Raw genomic sequence first — 18441 nt, 5'->3', positions numbered from 1 at the left:
GCTAGAGATTCAAATGGAAGACACGCAGTCTGATTGCAATTGAAATAAACCTGCGTTGGAACACCCCATTACAGGCCAGTTAATATGATTATATATTTATATATATATATATATATATATATATATATATATATATATATATATATATATATATGTAGTCCAGTCAAAAACAATTAGAGCACACAACTAATTATGCAAAACATCAAAAATATTTATTGCCACTTAGGGTTAACAGGCCAAACAATATACAGTAGCACATATAGCACACATGTCAGCAGCTATAGCACCATGATACTTATCAACTGTGTCCGCATATGGGTTAACAGCTGTTCTCAAGGAATGTCAAAATGTGTCCCTGAAGAAGTCCTAAATGTAAGGACGAAATGCGCTGGAGGTCATTGTGTGAACCTTTGCTCCTCGATTAATTCTTAGTTCAGAAGAGCCTTCAGTTTTATTATTCAACTAGCTAAAGTACCCGGCATTGCCCGGGTTTAAATCTTCAAGTTATTACGTTTTATTATGTGATGTTGTCCAAAGCCATTCAGTGTTAGGCCTAGAACAGTCTCCCTGGGTCAAAGTTCTGCCCAGCGTACACCAACAGGAGGTCCGACCAGGATCTCAGCCCCCTAGTATGTCTTCTAGGATCCAATGTTACCACTCTGTGAAGTTTTCGTCCAAATTATGTGATGTCGTCCAAATCTATCCAGTGGAAGGCCCAGAATAGGCTCCCCGGGTCAAAGTTCTTCCCGGCGCACTCCGCTGTGAGGTCTGATCGGGACACCAACCACTTCATTAGGTATCCCAAACCAATTGCCACCCCTCTGTGAAGTTTTCATCCAAGTACATCCAGTGAAAGGCCCAGAATAGGCTCCACGGTTCAAAGTTCTGCCCAACATCCCGGGTCAAAGTTCTGCCCAGAGTACACCAACAGGAGGTCCGACCGGGACCTCAACCCCCTAGTGTATCTTCTGGGATCTAATGTGACCACTCTGAAGTTTTCGTCCAAATCCATCCAGTGGAAAGCCCAGTACATGCTCCCCGGGTCAAAGTTCTGCCCAGCGTACACCAACAGGAGGTCCGATCGGGACCTAAACCACCTAGTATGTCTTCTAGAATCAAATTTTACCACTCTGGGATATTTTTGTCCAAATTATATAATGTCTTCCAAATCCATCTTGTAGAAGGCCCAGAACAGGCTCCCTGGGTCAAAGTTCTGCTCGGCGCACTCCACTGTGAGGTCCGACCGGGACCCCAACCACTCCATTAGGCATCCCAGACCAATTGCTACCCCTCTGTGAAGTTTCATTCAAATCCATCCAGTGGAAGGCCCAGAATAGGCTCCCCAGGTCAAATTTCTGCCCAACGCACACCAACGGGAGGTCTGACCTCGACCCTAACTCCCCTAAAACCTGGTCAGGATTCAACTGAACCACTTTGCATTAGTTTCATCCCAATTGGTGTAGGGGTGTCTGAATTCATAACCGGACAGACATACAGACAAACAGACCAATTCATTTTATATATAAGATATATAGGCCCCCATTTACTAACGAGTTTTATCACCAAAACGAGTGATAAATGTCATTGTGTATGATAATGGTGCTCCAGCCAATCACCTCCCAACTGTCAACTTTTAGAAAAATATACTGACTGTTTACATATCAGATTTTGTATTTAGTTTAAAGTTATGTGTACGCTTTTCTATATTAGGGAGGGAATTTAATTATTGCTCCGATCCGGCGCGATTACCATGGCACCCACCTTTCTGCTCACACCCTTCTGAGGTGGCGAACAGAAATGTGCAAAAAAAGTCGTAACTTTTCACATTACGCCCTTTAGTTTGACGGATTTAGCCACTTTATGTGGCTAAACCTGATGCTTTTGGGTACAACAAGCACGACAGTAATTAATTATCGCCACCCAGAGAAAACAATTGAATCACCCCCTAGTAGTTTGGCTGTGATTTTCTACAATCGATCTTCTTGGGTAATGTTCTGCTAGAATGTGTGCGCATTTCCTATATAATATAATATATGGGGCAGCATTAAGTGTTTGCCTTGTACATATTTAGACTTATCATACTATCCCTTTAAACTGGGACACGCATGAATTACACAGGTTCTGTGGCTGGCTGACTTCAAGCCTAGCTCTCACCTGGTTTTAATGAGCCACAGAATCTCTGTAATCCATGAGTGTCCCAGTTTAAAGGGATGATCTGGTAAGCCTGTACATATTACATTTGTGGGTATATTCAATCTGATTTTGCACTTTTGTAGATGTGGCTTATTTGTAAAGGTACATCCTCAGTCAAATTGATTTAACCACCTGTGCTCAACCATGGATATCTCTAAAACCTGGACTGTTGGGTGCCTTGAAGACAGTGTTTACTCTGCCATAGGGAATATGTTTCATGTTTGGACTACGGATGCGCACAGCATCTATTTACAGTGTTAGGGGGAGCCTGTGGGCAGCCCAGCATTTTGGAGAGTGCTGGGCACGCCCTCACAGTGACGTGAACTGTGGTCTTGCGAGTCTCCGTCCCCTTTTGGACTTAAGTGTGCAGAGCTATACCTGCTTTTGCGCATATGCACAGTATAACCATTGCGATAGTTATACTATCAAATAGTTGCGATGCAATGGCTAGTTGCCAACGCATTGCTGGATTTGATGTCGGAAGCCCGGCAACCATTCGATGCCGGGCTTCCGATGTCCATCCCTAGGTTGGAGGGAATTCTTCTTCACAGATGGTCTATTCCTTGAACTTATTTTGCAAGTTTGATTTAAGTTAATCTTCTTTGTTTGTTAGCTCTGTGTAGATTGCACAACAACTTGTTAAATATTAAAAGGACGCAATCCTGTCTGTCTGCGCCTATGTCCTCTGTCCACCAAACGACTATTGTTTTGAACAAAACTGCCCTCTTTCCCTTTCATTGGAAGCTCTCAGACAATTGGTTAATTTGTAACTCCTGGAGATAGAGAGTTGTAGATTTATATACAGCAAGGCTGCTGGTTTGTGACCAGGGAGCTATAGGACGAAAACATGTCCAAGCTGGTGGAATGTGTCCCAAATTTTTCAGAGGGTAAAAACAAAGAGGTGAGTAAAAGTATATAGAGTGCTTTCATTTAATGAATATACATTGAGGTTTTTTTTTTATTCAGTGTCTGTGGTTAAACTGGCTAATTATTAGGTGTTCTGTTTAAGATCTGTCTTTTTAATGTGCAAGTTCAATACACCTTTATTAAAGGGAATGAGTGTTCTTGTAATGACTGGATTCAGCTCTGCGTGTGCTCTGTCTGCAGTTATGTGATTACCCCCCAATAATTGTGTTGCCTGCAGTTATAGTCCTATGGTGGATGTCATGTGAATACCCCCCAGTATTTGTGCTGCCTGCAGTTATGCCCAGGTATAGTCTTATGGGTGGATGTCATGTGAGTACCCCCCAGTATTTGTGCTGCCTGCAGTTATGCCTAGGTATAGTCCTATAGTGGATGTCATGTGAGTACCCCCCATGTGCTGCCTGCAGTTATCCTTTATTTATATGGCACCACATGGGTTCTGCAGCACCTTAAATAAACAAGTTATTAGCAGTTCAAACCAATGCATTACATGGAGGATAAACATTGCTGCATTAGTGCTCATAACCCCTCTATAAGCAGCAGGCTGCCAGCAACCAAGTGTTAAGTGCTGTTGTGGTTAGTTATGAATAAATGATCCTATAAGTAGGGGGAGGAGAAGCACATGAGGGTAGAGGGCCCTGCTTGTGAGAGATTACATTCTAAAGGGGAGGGGCGGACAGATAGGAGTGACACAGATGGGGTAGACAGTGAGGAAGGCGCATGGAGCAGTGGGTTAGGATGGGAACTAGAAAGGAATACGGTCAGAATCCCGGCATCCCGAAGTAAGTAGCGGGGTTAGGGGGGGTAGGTTTAGGGTGCGGGGAGAGGGAGGTTAGCTTTAGGCACAAGCATGGCTGCCATCAGAAAACATGGGGCCGGGACAGACGAAATAGGCAGGGCCCCCCAGCCTCTGACCCACTACAACTCTATTATCCTTATAGTAGCCCCATCTGCATTTTTCTTTTAGTGACCCCGTCTGTATTGTTCTTCTAGTGCCCGTCTGTCTGTACTTTTCTTCTAGTGCTCATCTATTTTTACTCTAATGCACCCTGTCTGCATTTTTTATTATAATGCCTCCTGTCTGCAATATTCTATTAGTGTTCTCCTGTCTGGATTTGTATTATAATGCCTCTTTTTTTTTTATTTTGCCCCTCCTCCATTATTATTTTCTTTACATACAGTAGCCCCTCACCCCACCCCCTGAATGTTGTTTGTCATTAATGTGCTGCGTTCTCCCCTTCTCTCACACACACCCCGTCTGTAACTCCCACAATGCTCCCACTCCACCTGTATATTCCAGATAGGGATCTCCTTCCCCCACCCACGATTTGTACCATACTCCCCCAGGAATATAGCCTACATACCTACAAAGGTAGGCAATCTTCTTATTCCTCTTCCTTCTGTTTTCTCCCGGGCGTCTCCTCTGAGGCATTGACGTGTCGTCATTACATCATGAGCATGACGCTGGTCTGTAGTGAACACTGCAGAGAGATCATCAGTGCTGCCCATTTTTAGGAAGGAGCACCCAGCTCCGGTAGGCCATTGAAAGGATTGGTGTGCAGCTTTCATCAGCATGTCTGGTTCAGCGCACTGGCGCCCCATCCACACCAGTGTTCAGGTAACATTGCCCGGTGCCCAGCCATTGTTACATGACTGATGGCAGTAGCGGGCGGTACTAGGAGCGGGCAGGCCCCCCGTGGCATTGGTAGGAGGGAGGGTGTCCCTGGGCTGGGCCTGTCAGTCACTCACTGCTATTGTGAAGCCGTGGCCGGGTAGGAGCGGACGGGCCCCCTGAGTGTCCGGGCCTGGGACTACAGTCCCGGCAAGCCAGGCCCCCCCCCTGATGGCGGGCCTGGGCACAAGGGAGGAGTAGGGGGAGGGTTAGGATACCTACTGTCAGGTGTCTGTATCCTAACCCCGTTGGGATCCCAAGCACCGGCATCCTGTACCCAACCCGCTGGAAAGTTCTGATGAAGTAGCAGGTTAGGATGGAAGCTGGAAGGCTTTGATGAAGTAGTGAGTCTTGAGAGACCATTTGACAATTAGTAGAGAGATGGAGAGTCTGATAGAGAGGGGGAGAGAATTTCAAAGGTAGGGAGCAGTACAGGCAAAAGCTTGAATACTGGAATGGGAGGAAGTAATTCATTGTCAGGAGAGGTGACATGCGTTTGTAGAGGGAGATGAGGTCGGATTGGGTGAGTGCTTTGTAAGTGAGTGTGAGAAGCTTGAATCGGGTCCTGAAGGGGAGGAGGATGCCCATGTATAGTCATATAATTCATGTAATATGAGCACCCCGAATAATTTAAAAGTTTGCTCCCGGGCTTATGATACTGTATAGCCATGCTGTGTGTATGAGCCTATATTATATTATAGTGGCAGCATTGCATATTGAGCATGTATTTGCATTGTCCCATGTGAAAGGGGTGCGGGCCGTAAGAAGTGGAGGCAGAGCTAATATGAGGATATAGGTGTGTCGGAAAGAGGAGAGAGATTGGCTGATGGTCATAGGCGGTCCAGGAAGAAGATGAAGGCAGGTCAGAGAATGGGGACGCATAATCGGGAGGAGGACACCAATGGGCCGGAAAGAGGAGGGAGGAGGAGAAGGGTGTCGGGGCTGAGCAGTGAATTTGTAATTCTACTTCATTATATTGATACATGGGATTGGCTGCAATTTAAGAGGCTCCACTTAAAATCTTTCCCACTCACCCAGAGTAAGATGTTGGTGCGACACTGCTTTGAGGTGGCCTCTATCAAGATATACTGCACAGTCCTACTCAATTTACCATCATGGCAGCTACCAGTTAGTTAAAACAGACTGCAAAATATATTGGTCAGAAAACTATTTCTAAATTGGTGAACGGAAGTCTTACAAATACGATCCTTTGTTACTTGCAGTTCAAAATGGGACAAATAAGTATGATTAAATGAAGGTTACAGGTAGGATCACCAGGTCAGTCACCGTAACTGGATATCAATTTACAAAAATGCCCCGCTGCAGGAATACGAGATCTTGGGATACCATGCACCTATTTTCCATGCAAAGGTGCCATTTTCATATTGTTTAAAGATCTTCTCATCAAAACTGTGGCTTCTGTGGAGCAGGAAAAATATTCTGATGGAAGGAGCTGGGCACATTGTGGCATTCTAGGCTAAATGCAGGCTGGGGAACACGACAAAAAAAAGGAGACATAGATTTGCAGGATGAAATGTTCCAGTGAGATGTGGGGGTTGGAGAGGGCAAAAAGAGGGTGATCCCTGAATAACTAGTGGTCAAAGAGCTTCCGTCTCATTGCAAGCTTTTATTTTTTTTTTTTTATCACTTTTGTTAAACTGAAAAATATATTATGCAGAAAATAAATAGTTTCATTGAATAATTGGTTTGTCCTGAATTGGTAGAGAGCGGGTCAGTGACGCGCTCCCTCTTTCCATCATGCGCATTCGGTCCATAGCCGCAATTCTGCGCAGTGATTTTATGGGGATAGTTCCTCAGCTGCTAACTCTTCCGGAATCTCCTGGAGACTCCGTTTTTTTACATGGGTGGAGAGTCTACCTCGGCCCTTTGGTAAGTGGACAGTCTCCTGCATCCTAATGATTTCCAGTTAAAGTGGGCCTGGACAATGGGACTTTTGACATGTTTAGGTATAAATTGTGTCATCGCAGCCCACCCCTAGCAACGCTTTAACAAAAATTAATGCAAACTGTCGCAGGTGGCAGGGCAATGATACAACCTACCATGCCCAGTCCCCAACTTTATTACCTCGGTCTCCCTCTCATGGGCCCATCAAAGCGATCAGAGCATGTCAGTACTGTCCACAATCGCATTGCAAATTGCGATCATAATATATCACCCATGGCCCTGGATCTCCTGCGTCACAATTACAACTTTACCTGGCGCCCCTCTAATATCAAATATTTAGGAGTTTATATAACAAGCAGTTATGACCCCCCCCCCCTCCATGCTTAAAACAATTAAACTGGATCTCCTTCGATGGCGAGATCCAATAATTTCCTGGCTGGGCAGGATAGTGGCCGTTAAGATGAACCTCGTGTCTAGACTACTCTACCTCTTCCAGACCTTCCCTGTTGCTGTCCCTAAATCAACCTTATTGCAATTACACAGGTGGCTTGTCCAGTTTGTATGGAAATCCAAGCCTTCCCGTATCAGTTTTCTCACTCTCCGTCGTCCCACTACCAATGGTGGCAACGGGTTTCCTGATGTTACCCTTTTTCTGCTATGCTGCCCATTTAAATTGGGCAATAGCTTGGTTTGCACCTTCCCAGATGCCCAGGTGGGTGGAAGTGGAAGCTAATGCATGTGACATCTTCTTTATGTTATTGTAGGCTTGGCTACACCTGACAGGCCTCAATCTGCTCGCTCACACCCGGTTATTTCATTCACATGCTCCGTTTGGGATCACTGTAAATCTCACTACAACATTACCTCTTATCCATCCCCCATTTCTCCTATATGGTTTAATCCGGCATTTTTTCCGGGTTTTAACCTCACTCGCTTTTCTCCATGGATTAAGATTGGGGTAAGGTGATATCTGATGTCTTCGATGCAGGTGGATGCGCCTCTCTGGGTACCTTACAAAACAAACTCCATGTATCTTCTATCAACAATTTTGCTTATATTCAAGTACGACACTTTATTAATTCCCTCCCCATTAATTCAGTTGTTAGATCTTTGACATCATGTGAGTCTCTATGCCTCCACAATCCTCTCATGAAAGGTATCATAACCGTCATTTATAATTTTTTGCTTAATGTAAATTTACCAGATACTGTACCCCAAGCCATGAACTTCAGTGGAAAAAAGATCTGGGGTGTCCTCCTGCTGAGGACACATGGTCTGTGGTACAGGAAAGGGTATCCAAGTCTTCTATTTCCACCTTAATAAAGGAAAATGCCTACAAGGTATATTATAGATGGTGCCTGCCCATTTGCACAGAATGTATCATCTAGCCTCTGACCGATGTTGGAGAGGATGTGGCGAGATGGGTACTTACACATATGGTGGTCATGCCCTAAAATAGCCAATTTCTGGGATGGGGTCACCATTCTCCTCTCAGAAATCCTTGCAGTACCACTGACTAAGTCTCCCTGGTCTTTCCTCCTTGGATGTCCACTTGAGGGTCTTAACAAACATGCTGATAAACTCTCCTCACATATCTTAAATGCAGCTCAATGTCTAATTGAAAGACACTGGAAAGATATTGACCCTCCTTCTCGACAACAACTCATGAGCAAAATTTGGCATGTGGCGGCTATGGAGAAAATATCAGTTACGATCCTCTAGCAGTTGCTAGAACCGAGATGAAGGTGTTGGAGATACGTGGCACATCGAAGAACAAACACAAGAAGTATAGTTAAATCATGGCAGTTTACAAAATAAATGAATTGATGGACCAGTGAAAACACAACATGTCAATGGTGCAATAAGGAGCTGAAACCATAGGACAGTCAATAGAATATACTGTAGGTTTACAGTCCAAACTAAAGTTGTTAAATGGCCAGGAGGCCTAGTAGACAGCAATGCTTGAAACGTGGTGAAGAAGCAGGATTGCTGGAGGGCCTAGCAGACAACGATGCTTGAAACCTGGTATAGAAGCAGGATTGCAGTATGGCCTGGAGGGCCTAGCAGACAGCGATGCTTGAAACCCGGTGTAGAAGCAGGATTGCTGTATGGCCAGGAGGGCCTAGTAGATAGCGGTGCTTGAAACGTGGTGTTGAAGCAGGATTGCTGTATGGCCTGGAGAGCTCTGTAGACAGCGATGCTTGAACCGTGGTATAGAAGCAGGATAGCTGTATAACCTGCAGGGCTCTGTAGACAGCGATGCTTGAACCGTGGTATAGAAGCAGGATTGCTGTATGGCCTGGAGGGCTCAGTAGACAGCGATGCTTGAAACGTAGTATAGAAGCAGGATTGCTGTATGGCCAGGAGGGCCCTGGAGACAGCGTTGCTTGGACCCAGGGTACTTGGGTCACTTAAAAGTCGGTGAGCAGAATACACGCAGCATGTAGAAAATATAGCTGGAAGTCTGGATGCACAGAGAGCAGCTTGCATAACCAAAAGTTCCACATGAAAACTCTATAGCTGACAGGGCGGCGACAGTCCAGGAAGTTCAAATAGGATCAGCTGCCAATCAGGCAACACTAGGAGGAAACATGTGAAATCCTCTGACGTCTGGGTCTCCTAGCAACCGGCAACCTAGAAGTATGGTCAGGAGCAGGAGGAATACTGGCAGGAGACAATTCCTGGACTGGACTTGTAACAATCAGCTTATCTCCACAACACCGCCCATAAGTTTCTCATGGTTTGGGGTGACTGGTTCCTATACAACAGCACCACACCACATGGGACCCTACCTTCAAGCTTCTCGAACCTCCTGTTTTGACGTTCACAATTTACTTTTATTTATGTGTGTTTATCTATTTTTATTCAGGTTTTCCTAATATGTGTTACATAGACCCGGATTTGGCCTCCACCCTCCTTACTCTGTCCCCCCTAACTTCTACTTTCTTCTTCCTTATACGTGCAGTCCGTACAGCCCTAGTTATTTATGAGGATGATCCCCCCGTGACTAAATCAAAATATGCCTTCTTTAAGGATATTAAGGGTGATACCACTGTGTTTCCCCTATCTGGTTAGCTAGTGGACCATTTAGAGGAGGCGTGGAAAAATCCGGGGAAGCTCAAAGACAGTTGGCCGTCGCATACCCTTTTGCGGATAATTATTTCTCAAAGTGGGAAACTCCTCCACAAGTGTACTCTCATGTCACATGCCTTGTGAAGAGTGCTACATTACCCATGCCCTCCATGTCCTCCTTAAAGGATGCTACAGATCGCAAGGTGGAAATATGCCTGAAGTCCATTTATTCCCTTGCTGGGGGAGCGTCCAGACCGGCTATGGCCGTGTGGTGGGTGGATAGAGCCATGGAGCGCAGGGCTGATAGCTTGGAGGCGTCTCTGGACATTGACTCGTCACCTGACCAGTGGAGTTAGTGGGTAATCTAAGAGACTCGGCTACATACATTAATGAGGCAGCCTTGGATATAGGTCTCCTTGCTTCCAAGATCTCCTCGGCAGCAGTGGCTGCTCGCTGTTCCTTATGGTTGCGTTCTTGGAAGGCGGATGCTGATTCCAAAAGGGGTTTGGAATGCTTGCCTTTTAATGGACAAGTCCTAATTGGTCCTGATCTGGACAAAATTGTGGCTACTCTGGCGGTGGCCAAGTCTGCGTGTCTGCCATCAGCTACTGTGCCATCAGGGTCGGGTTCGTCGTCCTTTTGGCCTTACAGAACCCAGGGTAAGTCCAAGGTACAGTCTTTTCCGAGGCAGACAGCAGCCAAGAGCACTGCAAAGCCGAAGAAACAGGCTTGGAGTACCAGACGTCTGGCTCCCAAGTCCGATGAGAAGCCTTCAGCCTGACTTCCCAAAGTGGGAGGCCGACTTCTTCAATTCGCCCAGTATTGGCGTCTGACCACATCAGACACTTGGGTAAGGAAGTAGTTTCTCAGGGGTACGCCCTCTCCTTCCAGCAGAGGCCTCCCAGCTGACTTTTCACCACAGGTCTTCAGTCCAATCAGGACAAGGCCCTGGAGTTCCAGGAAGTATTGCATTCTATGCTCCAGACTGGGGTCATAGTGCCGGTTCCTTTGTCTCAGAGGGGATTGGGGTATTACTCCAATATTTTTCTGGTACAGAAACCCGGTGGGTCCTACCGGCCAATACTCAACCTCAAATCCCTCAACAAATTTTTGAGGGTTCCCCGGTTCAGGATGGAGACCCTGCGTACCATCATCTTAGCGATGGAGCCTGGGGATTTCATGGTGTCGCTGGATATTCATGATGCTTACCTGCATATCCCTATTGTCTCAGCGCACCAGCGTTTCCTCAGCTTTGCAGTGGTCAATGACCATTTCCAGTTTAGGGCTCTGCCTTTTTGGTCTGGCCACAGCACCTCGAGTGTTTGCCAAAATTATGGCAGTTATGGCAGCTCACCTGCGGATGCAGGGGGTTCGCTTGTTACCCTATCTGGACGACCTCCTGTTGTTGGCGGAGTCTCCAGAGAAACTTCAGTGCCATCTGCAATTGACAGTCTCTGTTACAGAATCACGGCTGGCTGATAAATTGGAAGAAGTCCTCCCTGGTGCCATTACAGAGGATGCTCCATTTAGGAGCTCTGTTGGACTCCTAACATCAGAGGATCTTTGTGACTGAGGAGAAGATCGCTGCGTTACAGGCAAAGGTTCGCATTTGCCTGAGGAGTTGCCGGGTGTCTATTCACTCGGCAATGAGGTTACTGGGTTCCATGGTGTCGATGTTCGACTTGGTGGAGTTCGCCCAGTTCCACTCCAGACCTCTGCAGAAGTTGATCCTCTCCATATGGAATGGGTTGCCCCAGCGATAAAGACACAGACAATGGTGCTTTCCCCAGAGGTACGTCTGTCTCTGGCCTGGTGGCTGCAGACGGCTCGCCTGAACAGGGGCCGCCCCTTTTGGATTGCGGACTGGGTCCTTCTGACGACTGATGCCAGTCACCGAGGCTGGGGAGCAGTGACTGGTCCTTGCTTCTTCTAGGGAAGGTGGACATCAGCAGAAGCTGCTCTTCCAATAAACCTATTGGAACTTTGGGAAGTGTTCAAGGCTCTCCAGCAAGCAAGACAGGTCCTGCACGGAAGACCCGTGCAGGTACAGTCAGACAACGCCACCACGGTGGCTTACATAAACCGCCAGGGAGGGACCCGCAGTCAGGTGGCTCTGACAGAGGTGTCCCACATTCTAGCTTGGGCGGAAGGCAATCTCACTGCAATATTGGCAGTGTTCATACCAGGAGTCCTCAACTGGGAAGCAGACTTTCTCAGCCGTCAAGACGTGCATCCAGGAGAGTGGTCTCTTCACCAGGCGGTGTATCAGCTACTGGTGAAAAGGTGGGGCCTTCCAGAAATAGATCTCATGGCCTCCCGACACAACAACAAAGTGCCGCTGTTCGGGTCAAGAACAAGAGACGCAAGGGCTTGTCTAGTGGACGCCCTGTTGGTCAGGTGGACCTTCCAGTATGCGTACCTTTTTCCTCCGTTCTCCCTCCTTCCTCAAGTGATACGCAAATTCAAGCAAGAAGGCGGCACGCTCCTGCTGATGACTCCAGCGTGGCCCAGACGGCACTGGTACTCAGACCTTCGGATTCTCTCGGTAGACACTCCAATGCTGCTGCCTCAACATCTGGACGTGTTATTTCAGGGTCCTTGTCATCATCCGGACCTTGGTCGGCTGTCTTTGACGGCATGGCTATTGAGACTGCCCTCTTGAGATCCAGCTCGGTAGTTAACACCATGCTAAGAGCTCCGAAACCCTCATCTGCAAGAATTTACCATCGTGTGTGGCATACTTTCTTTCAGTGGTGTCTCCCTAGAGGCTATGCTCCTCGGGTGTTCTGGCTATCCAGCATATTGGCTTTCCTACAGGCAGGCTTAGATCACTGTCTTCGCCTTGCTTCTCTGAAGGTGCAGGTATCTGCCCTGTCAGTGTGGTTTCATCGTAGGATTGCTACGCTTCCTGATGTCTGCACCTTTTTATGCAAGGTGTGCTATGCATTCAGCTTCCCTCTGTGGCGCTTGGGGATCTGGCTGTGGTCCTACGGGCTCTTCAAGGACCGCCATTTGAACCATTGGGCTCAGTGGATTTGAAATGGCTTACGATTAAGACTGTTCCTTCTGGCCATTGCCTCGGCCAGAAGGGTCTCTGAATTGGGGGCTCTCTCATGTCTACCTCCATTTCTCATTTTTCATAGAAACTGGACTGTGCTTCGCACTCGTCCTGGTTTTCTCCCGAAGGTGGTATCTAGTTTCAATATCAACGAGGAAATTATTGTGCTTTCCTTTAATTCACCGGACCTTTCGGTTGGTGAGGCCACCTTAGATGTGGTGTGGTCCTTAAAACTTTATGTTGACCGCACTGCTTCTTTTAGGACATCGGACTCTTTGTTTTGTCCTTTTTATGGCTTTCGGAAGAAGGGTTTGCCTGCCACTATGCAAACGTTGGCAGGATGGATTCGGCTAGCTATTTCTGAAGCTTATGTTCATGAAGGCCTTCCTGTTCCATCTTCTGTTAGAGCTCATTCCACTAGGTCTGTGGGCAGTTCGACGTGGCGCCTCAGCTGTTCAGCTTTGCAAGGCAGCCACGTGGTCATCTGTCCATACTTTCGTACGGTATTATGCATTTGATACCTACGCCTCTTAGGATGCTTCCTTTTGGTCGGTGGATTCTCCTTTCAGCACAGGAGCATCCCCACCCTTAAAGGATACTGCTTTGGGACATCCCCAAGGTATCCTGTGAATACCCTATGGACCCTGCAGTAGAAAATAAGAGATATGGTAAGAACTTACCCTTGTTAGCTCTATTTCTACGAAGTCCATAGGGTTCCACAGGACACCCACCCTGTTGCACCTGTGCTGCAGATGGGCTTTGTTCTGGTCACCGGTTTTTCCGTCTCCTTCTGGTGAGAATGTGATTTCTTGTGTGTTCCAGACTTTCTTTTCTCCTCCTCCGGCTTGTAACGTAACTGAGTGCCTGAGGCTCAGGGGCGGGGTATAGGAGAGGGACCCCAGTGCATCCTGGGAGGATGAAAAACTTCTTCCTTCTTCTCCTGCTTTACCTTTGATGAATGGCCCAATAATGAACATTTTCACCTGCGATTGTAAAAATTAAGCGATGATGAATAGGCCCCTTTGTGTATACATGCATGTATAAAGACTTGGCAATGCAAAATTAACCAAACCCTGTCCCCGCTCCTCAGGTCATTGATGCGCTGGCAGCAGCTATATCTCAGACTGAGGGCTGTCGACTGCTGGATGTTGACCCAGGAGCATCCACAAACCGGACAGTGTACACTTTTGTGGGTACCCCAGAGGTAGTCGTTAATGGGGCTCTGAATGCGGCTCGTGTTGCCTTTAAGATGATAGACATGAGCAAACACAAAGGTAGGTGTTCCATTATAAATGTATATAGTTGTATCATCATTACAAAGATTTCTTTCTGCATTTTGGGGCTGATTCTGAGGTACAGTAGGAGCAAAGCAAGTAACTTTGTATCTGTACCAAGCAATGCTGCCATGCAAGGGATGCAAATACATTTATTGTATTTTGCGTGCAGGGTAAATACTGGCTGCTTTTGCATGTAGCCCACAGATGCTGAACAGCTTTATATTTCCGCTGCAATTTAGATCTGAGGTTGGAAACTCCTCTCACATCTATCTGCTCATTTTAAATCTGCCCCACCTACAGTGCAGCATGATTTCACGAAGGTTCAAAGTCGCTTTCTGTTCTTTGCTTTACTCCTTATTTACCTACTCTCCCGCTATGTCTGGGAGCCTTTCGGGGTGGTCCTCCAAATCCCCAGTGGGTGGATCTCCCGCGTCCCTCCCTCTTCCTAGGGAAATTGGTAGGATGGGGACATAATACTTCGAATGGTATACAATCGGGAAGCCGGCTGCTGGAATCCCGACAGCTGGCTTCCCGGCTGCTTTATCCCGGCGTGGGATAAATGACCGGGCGTCTATATCTAGACGCCTGTCATTTCCCCGACGCCGGGAGACCGGCGCCCGGCATCCCGATCGAAGGGATGCCGGGCGCCGCAAGCGGGGGGAGGGTTAGGTTTAGGGCACCCGGGGGGGACTTAGGGTTAGGCACCCCCCTGGGAGGGTTAGGGTTAGGCTAGGGGGAGGGTTAGGGTTAGGCACCCACGGGGGGAGGTTAGGGTTAGGCACTTGGGGGGGGAGGTTAGGGTTAGGCACCCCTAAGGAGTGTTAGGGTTAGGGGGTTAGGTTAGTTTATGCTTACCTTATCAACGATCTGGATTTCCAGCGCTGTTGGGCTTCCGCTGCCGGGAACTCTGCTTTTGTCGGCCAGGCGGCCGGTGGTATTTCATACCGATTCCCTTGGAATCACAGGTCAGTAGGGAGGGGCATTCCTTTTTATATCTATTTTACTGTTTATATTCATATAAAATGTATGTTCTCTTATGCTGAGCAATGTGTACAAAAATGAGTTTTAAACTAAACCTAGAGCCACTGGTATGATTAATGTACTTTGTGGTGAAGCTTTAATTTTGTCTCCTTCATATTGCACACATTTCCACTTGAGCGCGTACAGTTGTTCCCAAATACGGTGCTTTGAGGACCGTAACTGTCCAGGTTTTAAGGATATGCATGCTTGGGCATAGGTGACTAAATTGGTTCCTCAGTGGTTTTTGTTGGTTAAATAAGAAAAAAAAAAAAATCTGTGCTCATGTTTAACCATGGATATCCTTAAAACCTGAACTGTTAAGGTGCCTAGAATGGCACCCTGCAGCCAGAATTCATGCAGCAGTGCCGCCTGGAGTGTCCTTAGGATGCTTCAGATGGTCACATTGCTGCCCTTACAACCCCGCGGAGCATCCTCAGGATGCTTCGGGCATTGCTGTAATCACTGGTGAATGTGGCCCCACCCATGTGTGATGTCACACTAAGGGGGCGTGGCCTGCACAAGGCCCACAAATGTTCTATATATCAAAATGGCCCTCTGCAGAAAAAAGGTTCCCCACCCCTGCTCTAGGGGCTCTATTTACTAAGCCTTAGATGGAGGTAAAGTGAACGGAGCTGAAGTACCAGCCAATCTGCTCCTAACTGCCATGTCACAGGCTGTGTTTGAAAAATGAGTTAGGAGCTGGTTGGCTGGTACCTTTTATCTCTGTCGACTTGTTCTCCTCTGTATTTCTATTTTCTTCGTGCTACACAGTGACAGCTTAAATACAGCGTCGCCTACTGTCCGTCCAGTATAGTTTCCCAAGGAATACTTTGTAACTGTTACGTGCCAACATTTACCTTACAGTTTTTGTCTTCCCTTTCTATCAGGTGAGCACCCCCGTATGGGGGCCCTGGATGTATGTCCCTTTATTCCGGTCAGGAATGTGACCATGGCAGAATGCGTTTCTTGTGCAAACCGCTTTGCAGAGAGACTGGCGAATGAACTACATGTTCCAGGTGAGCGAAAAGCATCATGGTGGTGTCCCCGATGAACCTAGTCCAGGATTTCTCAACCTGTGGTACAGATTTCCCCAAGGGTGCTTAACTGGTGGAAATCTCGAGTGTTTGGCTTTGTAAAAAAATAAAAATAAATTGTTACCCACTGAGCATTTTTCTCCAATGTCTTATTGGGATGCAGTCAGGAAGCCGACGGTCGCAATGCGAGACTTAGGTTTCGGCTGCGGGGAAATGGGGGGGGGGGGGGGGTTAGGTTTAGGCACTTACAGGGGGGGTTAGGCACTTGGGGGGAGGTTAGGGTTAGGCACCTTTTACGGGAGGGTTAGGGGGTAGAATAGGGTTAGGTTTGGGATATTCACCCCTGCTGTGCTTCCGCTGTCGGGGTTTGAACCGCTGGCCATGCATTTTGTAGATTGAGGTTCCTTTCCCCGGCTCTTACAATGATATCTCCTTCCCCAGGGAGGACTATCATCGTCCCTGGTGACCTTTAGTAGTGTGCACACAGTGGTTTCTGGATCTGATGTAATGCCACCATTCCCCATCTAGGAAGGCACTTGCACATCTGTGTGCTGAGTCACAGGGGGGACCTTGTGCGATTAGAAATGGCTGATTGGTGTGAATGCAGCAATAGTGTATGAGGACACATCTGTGCTTGTTAATAATCGTGCCAGCATATTGTAATGAGGTGTTTGTTTTGTTTTTTGTTTTCTTTTGTTGGTAGGGGCCCCCACAAGTTAGTTGCCCTAGAGCCCCCGCAGACATTAATCCAGAACTTTGCTTCTTCTTAAGAGGAGTGTGTTATGTGATAGCTGGATTTTCAAGGTTGCCACCCTGCCTGATAATCAGCCAGATGAAGGTTTGTGGGGACCCTTATCAATAAAACTGTCAATATGATGTGCTGGTGATGTTTTATAAATTACAATGTGTAAATACTCCCGGTGCCACAAATGTGCTAAACATAGTGCCCCCAGTTCACATAGGCCACTGTGCCTCCTGGCTGGTGATTATATGGGGCTTTATTAACTAAACCTTGGATGGAGATAACATGAACTAAGATAAAGTACCAACCAACCAGTTCCTAACTGCCGTGTCGCAGGCTGTGTTTGAACAATGACAGTTATCAGCTGATTGGCTGGTACTTTGTCTCCACTTTCTCTCCATCCAAGGCTTAGTCAATGGACCCCATAGTTTTGCGTGCAGTGCGTGTGGGGCTCCCTGTTAATCCTGCTCACCTTCCCACTGCTTTGGGTTCTGCTGCCCTGCTGATTTGGGTACTATGACTGCTGCTGCAGAAATGTTTATAAACCTTGCCCATGTTCTGCTATGTTTTGTACAGTATTTTTTAAATTGTCTATTACATACTCTGTAAGGCAATATGGACCCCTTGTGGCGTCCTACATAATACTGTCAAGATTGGACAAAACACACGGTCACACTTTAACTACTAAGATTAGATCCAACACATTCAGTTTTCCTCCGATTTAGAGTTCTGGATGAACTGTGAGATTTGTGACAACAGTATGTAACCCTTTGAGCGTTTCAATCGCACCAGTCCAACCCAAATAGATTGCCTGCCCTAGTGTGACGTTTATATCCAATAAACTTTGTGCAATGAAAAAAGGTGAAACAGACTGGATGGAGTGTAATGCAAAGGCTGCGCTCACAGGATTTCTGTACTTGTATTTACTTGCTGACCAGACTATAAAATAAAATAAAAATATGGCCAACTAATAACTAGCAGCATAGACTGTGTCGCACAAGTGACATGTGAAAGAAAGTTTTTAAGGTATCAAAGAAGCCGTGCCTTATCAATTGGGGTTCATGCTAACAAACCTAAACCTTGGCATAATAAGGTCAGACACTCTGGTGTAGACTGGTAAATGATGGCCGGCCATGATATACGAAGGGTCTTCTGACCGCTGCAAGGTGGGGTGACAGTGTCGCTGGTGTAAAGTAACAACCCAAATCACCGGTGTACAGGAACTTATTATTATTATTTTCTGTAGTATTGTATCTTTATGCAGCTTGTACTAAGTATGCGCTGAACAGTCATCCAACTTTATTCACCAGTGTATCTGTATGGAGAGGCGGCTCGCAGCGAAAATCGAAGATCTCTGCCAGCAGTAAGGGCCGGAGAGTATGAAGCGCTACCTGTCAAGGTACGCGGGGGTCTCTGGCTGTAGGTCTTAAACGTATGGAAATGAGAAGTACTCTGCAATCACTTTATCTTAGAATGTAAGCTGTTACGAGCAGGGCCCTCTAACCTCTTGTGCTTCTCCTTTACTTTACATGTCCGCCCTGTTT

General features: G+C 46.9%; 1 protein-coding gene across 3 annotated transcripts in view; it reads left to right on the top strand.

Moving 5' to 3' along the window:
* The first annotated feature begins 2153 nt into the window (after positions 1-2153).
* Positions 2154-18441, top strand: part of FTCD (formimidoyltransferase cyclodeaminase) — a 33660-nt gene continuing 17372 nt past the window's right edge. The window contains exons 1-4 of one of the 3 annotated variants that reach the window (XM_088476432.1): positions 2154-2218; positions 13915-14098; positions 16009-16137; positions 18208-18296. In XM_088476432.1, coding sequence (XP_088332558.1) covers positions 14074-14098; positions 16009-16137; positions 18208-18296 — 243 coding nt within the window. In that variant the 5' untranslated portion in view covers positions 2154-2218; positions 13915-14073. Of the gene's footprint in view, positions 2219-2952; positions 3095-13914; positions 14099-16008; positions 16138-18207; positions 18297-18441 lie in introns of those variants that run through there. The other 2 variants (XM_088476430.1, XM_088476431.1) reach the window with 2 other exon arrangements.

Source organism: Taudactylus pleione, unplaced genomic scaffold (genome assembly GCF_031769625.1).
Source record: "Taudactylus pleione unplaced genomic scaffold, aTauple2 ptg000188l, whole genome shotgun sequence".
Classification (NCBI taxonomy): domain Eukaryota; kingdom Metazoa; phylum Chordata; class Amphibia; order Anura; family Myobatrachidae; genus Taudactylus; species Taudactylus pleione.
This window is presented reverse-complemented; position numbering and strand designations above follow the sequence as displayed.